The 11,903-nt window shown below is 35.7% G+C and overlaps 3 protein-coding genes and 1 long non-coding RNA gene across 5 annotated transcripts in view; 1 reads left to right on the plus strand and 3 right to left on the minus strand.

Moving 5' to 3' along the window:
* atf6b (activating transcription factor 6 beta) overlaps window positions 1-11,903 on the minus strand; it is a 32,625-nt gene that overhangs the window by 12,998 nt on the left and 7,724 nt on the right. The window lies entirely within an intron of this gene.
* On the minus strand, window positions 19-2,920 carry LOC112450043. The gene is made up of 3 exons (XM_025003278.2): window positions 2,207-2,920; window positions 955-1,236; window positions 19-494 (listed from the first exon to the last, which is right to left on the minus strand). Exons 1-3 carry the CDS (start codon window positions 2,262-2,264, stop codon window positions 229-231), a joined length of 606 nt encoding a protein of 201 aa, XP_024859046.1. The 5' UTR covers window positions 2,265-2,920; the 3' UTR covers window positions 19-228.
* The window catches only part of LOC112450044, a 9,445-nt gene continuing 3,200 nt past the window's right edge, over window positions 5,659-11,903 (plus strand). Inside the window, exon 1 of the long non-coding RNA XR_003038605.2 lies at window positions 5,659-5,943. This is a non-coding gene — a long non-coding RNA (uncharacterized LOC112450044). The remainder of the gene's footprint in view (window positions 5,944-11,903) is intronic.
* LOC108228571 (cell wall protein DAN4) overlaps window positions 11,465-11,903 on the minus strand; it is a 4,738-nt gene continuing 4,299 nt past the window's right edge. Inside the window, exon 7 of one of the 2 annotated variants that reach the window (XM_017404151.3) lies at window positions 11,465-11,645. In XM_017404151.3, the coding sequence (XP_017259640.1) occupies window positions 11,578-11,645 (68 nt within the window). In that variant the 3' untranslated portion in view covers window positions 11,465-11,577. The remainder of the gene's footprint in view (window positions 11,646-11,903) is intronic. The other variant, XM_025003277.2, reaches the window with a different exon arrangement.

The following is an 11,903-nucleotide window of genomic DNA, read 5'->3' on the forward strand; positions in this document are numbered from 1 at the left end:
TTCATGATAATTGTATCAAATGTATTTTCTGTCTAATAATCATCCAATGAGCCCGTCAGGAAGGTGTGAGGTGTGTATCTTCAGCAGCTGCAGACCAAACCTCAGCTCTTCCTGACAACTTTCACTACATGAAGCTTTCTACAAGTCAAAGATCAGTCTACATGTCTGCCACTGGGTAGTTAATTTATTATAATCCTCTCCTTGCACCGTGTGTTTATCATTAAACTCTTATCTCTCACCTTCTCCAGGGTTCTTCATGTTTTTGGTCACATTCAGATAAACTGCTGGTTTTCCATCACAGAAGTAAAGTCCAAAGTCACTGAGGTGAACATTTGTTAAAATCACCTTCTTGCCCACAACAGGAACAGGAAACCGGATTGGCTCAGATTTTCCAGCTACTTCTCTTCTCCATGTTGTTTTATATGATCCTTCAACATTAGAGGAGCACTTCAAAGTTGTGTTCCTTCCCTCTTTAACAGTCTGAGTTTTGGTACCTAAAAGACAAACATAAAGTAAAACACATGATGTCATACAGCTCTTCTCCTGTTTGAATCAGGGACAGGAAACATTACATAAGACCCTGTTTCCTAACACATAATGTAGGTTTTAGAGTCCCTCTGTCACAAGACATTTAAATACAGACACAATTTGTTGTTTTTATTAAGTTTTCTGTTCATAAATGATCAAAAGATGCATCAAACCATAAAACAAGACTGTTCCTCCACAAAACTAACTATACTCAGTTTAGAGTTTACACAGTGAAGATTCACTCCATGAAAAATACAGAGTTTTTACTGTTGAATTTCATTTAATTTGTAGAGACAACAAACATTCAAAGCATTAAGTTTGGACAAATCTACATATTTTTATTTAATTAAATGTTTTGCCACCACTAAGTGATTTTTAACCTGTAGGAGACAAAAAAGAAACATTTCTGATAAAGTTTGATGTTACCTGATGGGATGACTGTCAGATTCACAGATTTATTGTTACAGAAGTATTTTCCAGAATCTGAGAGTTCAGCTTTTTGAATATACAGTGACTTATACTGATCTGCTATTACAGTATAAATTTTAGAATTTCCTTTAATGTGTTTTTCAGTTTTGTCACCATCATATGTAATGATGTCAATTTTGGCTCCATTTCTCTCCACGCTCCATGTCACTTTATCCTCCACAGGAGGAGGACAGGGCAGATAAACATGCTGTGTCTCATTAACAGCTTCATGGATTAAATCTGTAAGATAAGAACAATGTTTTTACATAATTAGATTTTAACTTTAAAGTTAAAATACATTTTCAAATAAGCAGAAGCTAATTATTAACTAACAATACAGTTACAACTTTGAGAAAAAAAACAAAAAACATTCCAGTTCATTTTAATCTTGTTTAGGTACATTAATAAATATGTGTGACATTCTGAGCAAAAGTTAAATTAAATTTAAGTAAAACTTCAGAATGATAAGCCTAAGACAGACTTTAAACAATGCCAATACTGGTAACTTCATGTGAAAGCCAGAATTATGAGTGAAAAACCTAAAAAAACAGCAATATCTGACAACAAAACAACCTCTCTCTAAAATACACCAAGACATTTTACTACATTTTATCAATTTAAAGAGAAACATTATCATCTGCTACATTTATAAAGAAGCGGGTTTTTCACATAAAAAGACCAGTAGTTGTAAAGTAGTAATAAGTTGTCACTTCAGTCACATCATGTCCGAATCTGAAATCACACTTTAGGCAAATTTCTGCAATAATATAAATAATTATAGAAAAAAAAAAAAAAACTGTAATGTACAAGCGTGATTATCAACCACCACTGGAGGCAAAGGTGGAGCGATAATAGTTTACTGGTCTCTGTCTGTCTCTGTGAACAGCTGGGCAAATTTGACCAAAACTCTTAAAAATAAACATTGGATGAACATCTAGGACTGATTAACTTTTGGAGTCAGTTACATTCAAGATGGCCACCACAGCTGATTTATCTTTCCCAACACAGAAATGGCTGTACGTTACTCTGACAGATAATGAGGTAAAGTTTAGGTGGTAGAAGCTGACAGTCAACACATACTCCGAACGTTAACACATCTCTCAAGATGTGGCTGCGGCGGCCATTGTTGATTACAGCTCTATCATGAAACACGGCGGGTGATGTTCATTCCTCCCAGGAATCCTGGGCCTTTAACTGAAAATGTTCTTACCTGCAGCATGAGAACCCAGAGCCAACACCAACACGCAGCAGAGGATGTTCCCCCTCATCTTTTCAGACGCTGAACTGTGTGTTCAATCTGTGACCACAGTTTCTGTCTGATCTGAGAAGAGAAAGTGAGCATGCTCACTGCGTTTACTGACACCAGCCTACGCTTATGGTGACTGTCACTTCCTTTTAAGTAAACTTGCCTTGTTTAAAGTTTATCGATTGTCAGACAAATGATTCAAATATTCTTAGAGACGCTACACGTCCGATTGAATCATTTTTATGTTGTAAGTCATAATGACATCATACAAGAGTCTATTACTAGAGAGCAAACTAGCCTGTGAGTCAGTCTTCACTCTAAAGCTGTTGTACTTTTCTTTGTTTTATGGGGATATTGTGAAATCAAGAGAAATGTGTGATAGATTTCATCTCTTCTTTTTGGCATTTGAAAAATAATTTTCAACTAAAATAAGGCCATGTGAAAAGTTGATTGATGTCGTACGCTCTCATGCAGCCATGAGTCATTACTGACAGACAATATTTCTTTCTTAATGGCTAAAGATTTTTCTTAAGAAACAGGAAAATAAACAGATAGCAGGAAGGAAGAAGGAAGTTCGTATCTGCTGTGCACAAGTCTCTGACATGTCTGAGTGCACTTTTGTCTTTATGAACTAGATTTGCAATAACAAGCAAATTTACTAAACAGAGAAATAAATGTCATTTTTCCTGCTAAAAACATCAGTGGAACTTTATTTGCAGATGACACACTGCTGTGCTGACAGCTATTTGACCCATCTTCACCAGTCATCAAGTTTCTGTATATAGCTGAGCACTTCCTGTTTTTTTAAAGCATCAGAGGTCTCATGCAATCTGTGTTGTCAGAGCAAAACTTTATTTCTAGAGCTAACATTTGGTACTGTCGTTCCCTGTTATCTAAATGCTGTTTAACATGTTTCATTGAGTTGTAGCATCAAATCAAAGCAAAAAACAGTTCAGAAACAGCAATTTTTATATGAATGTCTCTTGTTTTCAGGTCAGAAATTTTCAAAAAATGGTTAAAAGTTTAATAAAGTTGTCTTTACTGAACAAAAATCTCTCCAGTGAGTCTTGATTTACATTAGCCAGCACATATATGTTGCATTCACAAGAACAAGGATATGGTTATATGTAATTATGATTTTAGGGAAAAGATCACACATTTATGTACAGACTGTTTCTCATGCATTCCTCCATCTTGTTTACCTGTTTGATCCTGAGTGGGGTCATGACCTTGTGCCTGTCTCTAGAGGTCGTTTGGTGAGAGGACACCATGGACAGGACGCCAGTCCATCGCAGGGCCACACAACTATTCAAGAACACACTCATACCTAAGCACAGTTTGGTCACCAGTTAACCTAGTGTGCATGTTTTTTTGGACTGTAAAAGGAAACTGGAGTACCTGGAGAAAGCCCACACCTTTACAAGGACGATATGCAAACTCCACACAGAAAGGCCTGTCAGGAGTCAGACCCAGGAACTTTGATGCAAAACAACTGAGCTAACAACCTGAAACACTTTCAAAATGTCATGCAATACAAATCAAAACTTTAAAAGCTGGCAAGTGAAAGCAAAGCAACTTTATTTTATCAAAAAAAGTAGAAACTTTGACTTGCAAGATGGAGTGGTTCATGGCATAAACAGAAACTAAACTTGATTTGAAAATAAAAAGCCAAACATAAACAAGGATTTGGTAAAAGGACATGAAAATTCGGGATATGAGGGAATATTTGAGAAAAGCAGAGAGCAAAACTAACTGAAACCAGAAAACAGACTGCAAATATGCAACTAAAGAGAACATAAACAAAAGCAATAATGCAAAAAACTAGATAGTCTTAATAAAACTTTAAAATGCAAAATGATCTGAGATACGACCTCACTAAACACAGCAAATAAAGTACTCTGAAACTGGTGGTTTTTCTATCCAGCTGCAGCAAAACGTGTCAGCTGCAGAAACAGAAACTTTACAGAATGAATGTTCGGCTGATTTAAAAGAAAGAAAGAGAACAGCAGCACCGAGCTTAAAGAATTCAACATTTGTGTCTGTAAATGTTTAATTATAAGTCTTCTTCCTAATCACCAAAGTTTCTCTTCTGTAGCTCTGAAATGTTACACAGATGGATTCCAAAATTTGTTTAAAAAGCCATGTTTCAAAGTAATATTTTTTTAATGAGACCGAACTCTATGTAGTCATCACTGAGCAACTGGGCTGAGATATTAATGCTATTTTCAACACGAACTTTAATAATAGCCTCACTTTTCATCTGGTGCCACTTACAGGCCTACATTTTAATTTGATTTTGTTCATTGGTGACTTCTGGACTCTCATTATGTGACAAAGTGGCTGTATAGCACCTTCCAGCTGTGACAAGTGTACAGCATGAAAAACAGACAGGATCAAAAGAATGGACGTCCAGTTGAATACCTTAGTTTATGTAATGAGTTTTAATGAGTTTATTTCTTTAATTTAACATGTTTATTAGTGTTGTAATGCTTCTGGATCTTTTTGAATTCCCCACTAGTATCAATAAAACATCCATCTACCTATCAGGGAAACCTTTATTAAAAAAATAAAGAAAAGAAAAGGAAATCACAGCCTTTAATAAAAACACCCCTGTAAAGTCGGGAACCAAGTCTTGATGCTGAATTTGTTTTTCTGTACCCAGGCCTTTGTAATTCATCAGAGAAAACCTGCCTTTGGAGGAAATCCAGCAGGTAACTGAACTGGATAACAACAAATTAAGATGCTCAGGGAACAGGTTAGATTTCATTTTCAACAATGCATCTGCAGCTAAATCACCTAACAAACACGCAAGTGCAGCAAAACCCAGCAGTTCTACTGTCACTAAAATAACCATAGTGCAAAGCACAGGACGCAGCTTCTAGATGACAGATTTTAAAATTAGGCACTTTTGACACTAAAGTTATGTAACAACTCCCCCTCTCTAACACCAATAAAAGTTTTAAGGAAATGGCGTGAAAAATAACTGGTTTTAAAGACTTGCTTTTATTATTGATATTAGATTGCGCAGCTTAGAAAAACAGGTTCATTTTTTAAGTATATCTAAATCAGTTTAGTGTTGATACCGCAACGCTCGAATCCACGTGATTTTCTCAAAAAGTGTTGTTGTTGTAACAGTCGGTTATTGGCTACTACAACTGTCAATCTAAAACAACATCTTGTTTATTGGTTAGTTTTAGCTGTCAGTCAAAACGCCAGCATCTGATTGGACCAAGTTATTCTTAAAGAGCTGGCACTGCAACCCCAGTTTTACAATAGGCTACCTAAGTGCCCAATCGCAGGCTGTGAGTCATTTCATTGGATAATTTTAACGTCAATCACAGCTATCTTTACAGCTATTGGACGATTTTTTTTAAAGGTGGGCGGTAACCTCTAGAAAATGCGTTTCCTTGTCTGTCATATGCAAATCGAACGGAAGGACCGATATATCGACTGTTGAATATCTGTTTCCTATACTTACATTCTTAAATAATTTACACTGCAAATGACATCGCTATCTGATACACCTGCGCTAGCTTGATGCTAAAGCTAGAGGCGTTATCTTATCTGTGTGTTAGCTTATCTGACTGCACTGACTCCGGGGCTCTCCAAACACACCGCCTTTGTGGCGATGACTACGGATTTACTTTCTGATTTGGACACCCGATTCTTCGCCGATAACCTCTTGACGAGCGAAGACTGGGGTAAGTTAACCTGTGAGTTATTTATAAGTTAAACAAATAATAATAAAGAGGCTGATGTAGCAGTTTATGCTAGCCGGGTGGGACACGGACGTGTGGCTGCGTCGAGGCGATGCTAGCAGGGGCGTCACAGCCACTTTAGCTCATACATGTTTTCTCTTTTCAGCTCTGTATTTGACACATACAACTATTTATTTAATGTTGTTTTTTTCAAAAATTATGTGAGTAAATGTAAGTTGCACGCGGTCGCAGCGTTATTGCGTGCGAGCTTCCTCAATAAGGAAACCCGGACATGCGTGTTTATCATCCTCTCAGCGGCTGATCACACATTTTTTATCATTACTTATACTTCTTTACCCCTGAAATACCGACTTTATTGGCCTATATAACATGTTTCAAGTCTATACATATGCCTTTTTTCAATTGGATGTGATAGATGTTTTCCTAGATGGCCTGACTTTGGTTTGTTGATTAACATGGAGTTCCAGTATTTCATCACACTAACTCAATATTTAAAGCAGGTTTATCATTTGCCTAAACAGCATTAACCATGTTTATAAAACCTTAATGCCTCCTAAAGCCTTAGAGAAACTCTAGGAATCCATTTCCAGTAGCATAAGCAGTAGCAGAGACAGTTGTCTACGTTACTGTAACAATTGGGTTGATTTTATTATTTTAGTGCTTTAATTTGACATAATTATACTTTAAAATAGTTTTAATCTTTTCAATTTATAAGCAGCTGATTGTAGCCTGTCTAAGTATTTGCAATTATCTTGATTTTTTGCAAACAATTACACAATTTTGACTGCATGTCATGCAAATTTATGAGATATTTTTAACATGTTTACCTTATTTTTTAGGTCAACTTCAATTATTTTTGTGTGTGAAATGAGTAAACCAACCCTAGGGGTTATCTTTTAACATAATCCTGATATTATAACATTTCTGATGTTCACAATGAAGTAGTCTGTTTTTTTATACAAATATTTTGGGTTTTTGTAAAAAGAAATTAAACATGTCAAAAGTTAAAGCCAAGGTTTGTGAACTGAACAGATTAGATTAGATTTTAAAGGCTCACACATGGATGGTAGTGAGATGGCCGTGAGGAAAAAAGGAGACCAGAGATTTATCAGCCCCCAGGAAACAGAAACAGGTGGCATTCAGGCCTCCTGCAGGCTGTGATGGAGCACAAGTGTGACTCTTAGGAAAAAAATAGTTTATTGCTTTGGAGCGAACTGCGGGAGTCAGCTTTACTCAGCGGGACCCGGCCACCGTGCAGACTGATTTCTGCTGTCTTTTCATTTGCAGCTTGGCTGTTTTGTCAGTTTCTGAGCCTCAAGAGAAAATCTTCAGTGAGAAAATGTGTTTGTGCAGAACAGTATTTAACCCTGCAGCTGAACACACAGATTGCTCACCTGATACATTCTCTTCATTGTTCTGTGCTGACCTTCCCTGACTTCTGTCTCTAAAGCTTTTAGGTAAATTTGACAGTCAAACTGTGAAGTTTACTACCAAAGCTGCTGCTTGTCTCCTGAAGTCTGGCAATGGATATAATTAGGGTAAAAAATGAGAAATTACTATCAGAAAACTGAGCTATAAACGTTGTTGCAGACAACATTTTCACAGCATTTTAAAAGTCTGATTGTTGTGAGAATGTTCTTATCTTTCTGAACTTTTCATCTGGTTTGACCAAAACATTTGTTGATTTTTTGGGATTTATTTGCAGGACTTTTATAATTATTTTCATTATTTAGGTTAAAGATTGGGTTTATGGAGTGATAGAAAATATTTAAAAAAAAAAAGGTGTTCTAATATCCCACAAGGATTTTGTGCTTTTGCTTGGAAAAATACTTCAATAATTGCAGAATTATTTCAATTTGATTGACTTTGAAGCAGCACAAGAAGTTGTTTATTATAAGACACAAATATTGACATAATTCTTGTTATTTGCAGCTCAGATGTGTTAGGCCTTGTTCACATATTTGAAGATGAATAAATATTACTCTGTAACATTTTCTGAAGGTGAAAGGATGTAAACGTGCAGAACAAACATTTGTTAAAGCCACGTGCTTCTATGAGACACCTGCCTGCTTCGGCAGGACGTAGACTCAATAAAAAGCTCTGATGTGCCGCGTGTTTTCAGTTTCAAAGTCCAGAGTCCAGCTCATTAGAACGTGCAAGGTATGATGGGAAAAGTAAGCGTTCCCATCGTTTTGTAGTTTTCCTGTGAATGAGGCGCTATCAGCAGTGTCAGCTCCTACTGAACGTGTCTTTTATGATAAGCCAGCTGATAATTTCAGTTTGGATCGAAGATAAAGATTTAATTTTTAAATAAATACCCAATTAGCAGCAGGAAAAGATAACAAACACAAAGAGATGTAAATAAATACAAAACAAGATGGGAAATTATAAATACAAGTAATATAAGATAGTCCAAGCTGTATTATCACTGTAAACATAATTTATATGAAAAAGGCTTATTATACTCTGATATAAGTACAGAGTGATGTAAAGCACTTAGTCTTGAGGACCAATCAGGAGATGTCTACATGAAAACACAAAGTCTGGGTGTTAATATATTTTCACTGAAAACCATTTTCAAAATGTAGTGTAGTTTTTTTTTTTATTTACTATGATCTGGTTCAGAGTGAATCATTAAACACTCGTAGTTGTAGTATAAGCTATCTTAGCTGTCAAAGCAGTCGCTGCTCAGAAACAATATATGTCTTATGTTGGGTGTGTTGGCACCAAGCCTCATAAAGCAGAAAGGTCTCGTTGGGTTTGAAGTGCTGCAGCTCTTTAACCAAACTTTGTTTCACTGCTCTTTGGCACAAGAGGGTTAATAAATGTCAACCAGGTGCTTTTACACAAGCAGTTCCAATGTTAAACTTTAACTGAATGATCATTACTGGCTGCAGCTAATTTTCCAGCCAATCCTGATTGTTGCTACTTTTTCATCTTAAACTTATGATAAAGTAGGTAACACTGATGCATTTCTTCAAAAGTCATAAATGTCTGCAAAAAAATATAACAGCAGCAGCATTTCACCAAACTACTCAAAAACTGAATCTTGTTGTTTTACTGGGACAAATATAATAATTCTTTAGTCAAATGATGAAGATGATCTGTTTAGTGTTGGTATAAAGAAGCTGCAAAGACATAATGATAAACTACTGAAATAATTTATTGATTCATTTATTATTATTATTTTGAAATTGTGGTTAATATACAGTAAAGTTAGGTTGCAGCAAAATATTTTATGACATAAACTTTATCTAAATTTTTTATTTATTTAAGGGAATTGATAAGAATTTACAAAAAAAAACATGTCAAGTTTACCAAATAATGCTTGACGAAGGTGCCTGAGTGGCGTTTGAATCATATATGAATCTGTTTTTAATACATTCACACCTTTGAATGTTTTTAAATTAAACTTCACACTAACTTCTGTCTAAAATCCTCTTACAGTTAAAAAACTCTAAAACTCATCATGTATTACAGAAGATATTTAAAATGTTCTCACCTGCAGCGACACAGGACCCCAGAACAAAAACCAACAGGAAGCAAAAGACGTTCACCCTCATTTTCACAAACTGAACTGAGTTTCCAAATGTTGGCCACAGCTTGTATCTGTCCTGAGAACAGGAACTCTGTTGTCTGAGTATTCACACTTTGTTTTTATCTTAACATCATCATCACTTTTGGTTTGCAAACTTCAAGCTAGAAACTTTTTTGCAAAGGGGATGTGCTAAACACTGCTCCTCCATCCAGTCCTCCTCAAAGTCTATTTATAAGAAGTACATCAATACCACCATCATTGAGCTTATAAGGTAACCGTTTAATGTCACTTACCTGTTTTCACATTAATCTTTATTTAGACATTTAGTTTCAGAGCGAAGGCAGCAGTGAACATTCAACCGCTTCCTGGAAACAAAACAGACCAAAATGACCACATGTCTGCTTTAAACAAGAAACACTTGTGTACACATCTCAAAAGACAAAAAAACCCTACCTCATTCATTGCATGCTATCAAGTTTGCCTGTTTTTAGGTTGTGACTGTGATCTAATAATTTTTACTTGACAGTTTATTGTCTGATTATGGAGCATTTTGTCTTGTATGACTGGTTCACATTAAGTATTGAATAAAATTTGGTAAAAACTAAAAATAAACTTCTTTTTACACAAAGTTTTGAGCTTATGATGATGACAGGTTTTCAATGATCAATATGTTGTAAAAAGATTTGTTATTACAAGACATGTTTATTATAAATCATTCAATGAATCTGAAATTGAACTATTATTGAAACAAATTGAGAGTTTTCATCTGAAGTACACAGATTAGGCTTTGATGCGCACTAAGTATTATTTATGGCACAGTGTTGGTGATCAAACTATTTGTGGAGCAGGACTGAATTACTTGAAGACTCCGAGGTAAAAATAATACCTCCTCCAGCCACTCAGTGGTGGTACTGCATCATCTAGAGTGTCAGTGTCATGATCTTGTTATCTAAGGCTGCAGGTTTGAGTCCAGGTTGCATCAAGAAAGACATTCTGCAGAATGTGAGTTCACTTGTTGTGGTGAGCCTTGCAGATGGAAGCAGCCAAAAGAAAAAAACAACAACATAGTTAGTTTTTAAGGCTTCTAATGGTCTGGCCTCATCTAATCTCTTTAACCCTCCTGTTGCATTCGGGTCAAATTGACCCAAAGTTACAAGGGCTTCTCTGCCTCTCTCTCTATCTCTCTCTCTTTTGAGGGCTTCAAATGAATCTACACTGACACTGTAGTTCTGTACCAGGCTGGATCAGTCTGGTTGTTGTTCATACTTTACCCTAAAGGCGAGTTTAAAGAAAGGGTCGGTGGTTTTCTAGCGAAAGGGGTGAGGGTGCAAAAACCTTCAGCTGTCACTGTCAGATGCCCTTTATCTCATTTAGGGTTCAGTTTCATGTCACTTGATTCTTCAAGTTTACTCGTCCATAGGACAAGCCATCTTTTGTCAACAGAGCTGATAAAAACAGATTGGTGGATTGTTTGGTATTTAGACCTAAATATATAAAAAGACAGAGTTCTTCCTGTATAAAAGACACTTCACAAGAAAGTGGAGGAGTAAAGAAACCAAACAACTGAGGGTTGCAGTCAACAATAAATGACAAATAAAAGCCTACAGAGGAGGAAATCGTTGAGTGTGGGTGTAAAAAAGAAAAACAGACTGTATTTGAACAATGAGAGATGTTTGATGTTTCATCCATCTTTAATAAAATCAACATTTGTATCACTGCTATTAACTTTCTCTCTTTTTGTACTTAACTTTTGGCTTTTGAATCTAATTACTGTAAATAAACCAGGTTTTATTTCTCAGATTCTCTCGTTTGTTCAACCTTTTTTACTGTTCAAAGCTTGCTGAGCCTTCAAAGATGAGCCAAGAGAAAAGTTATATTTCTTCAAAGTTTCACATGTTCCTCCTCTGTCAAACAAAATCATATAAAAGATATTGTTTCAAATATTAAAACTTTATTTAAACTCTGATATACTGACAAAATAAATACAGATACTATTGCATCAAATGCTTTCATGGGAAAAATTCCAGAAACATTTGTTATTTTTAGTTTGACAGCAACAATAGATAAATAAATTGTCATTATAAATTTTCTGGTGTTTTGGATTTTTCCAACAAGAAATATGTGTTGTCATTCAGCTTCGATGAATCTGTGGATGAAGAAAAAGAAAAATGCATGTTTGATCTGGTGTAAATTACATAAATCATCAACATGTTTAAAATATTATCGGCTCTTTTGAAACTGTGGGAGAACCACAGTGCTGGTTCTGTTGGACCTCAGTGCAGCTTTCGACACTGTTGACCATGACATTTTACTGAATCGACTGGAGAGTTGGGTTGGACTCTCCGGTCCAGTGCTCAACTGGTTTGAATCTTACATAAAGAACAGGGATTTCTTTGTTTCAATC

Source organism: Kryptolebias marmoratus, linkage group LG5, assembly GCF_001649575.2.
Source record: "Kryptolebias marmoratus isolate JLee-2015 linkage group LG5, ASM164957v2, whole genome shotgun sequence".
NCBI lineage: Eukaryota > Metazoa > Chordata > Actinopteri > Cyprinodontiformes > Rivulidae > Kryptolebias > Kryptolebias marmoratus.

What these genes read in the sequence shown, in the direction of transcription:
- LOC112450043 (XM_025003278.2), bottom strand. Translation starts at nt 2,264, where the DNA reads ATGAGGGGGAACATCCTCTGCTGCGTGTTGGTGTTGGCTCTGGGTTCT. An exon ending in TCTGGGTTCTCATGCTGCAG is followed by an intron (nt 1,237 to 2,206) that starts GTAAGAACATTT and finishes CTTATCTTACAG; the next exon opens with ATTTAATCCATGAAGCTGTT. An exon ending in TCTGACAGTCATCCCATCAG is followed by an intron (nt 495 to 954) that starts GTAACATCAAAC and finishes TTTGTCTTTTAG; the next exon opens with GTACCAAAACTCAGACTGTT.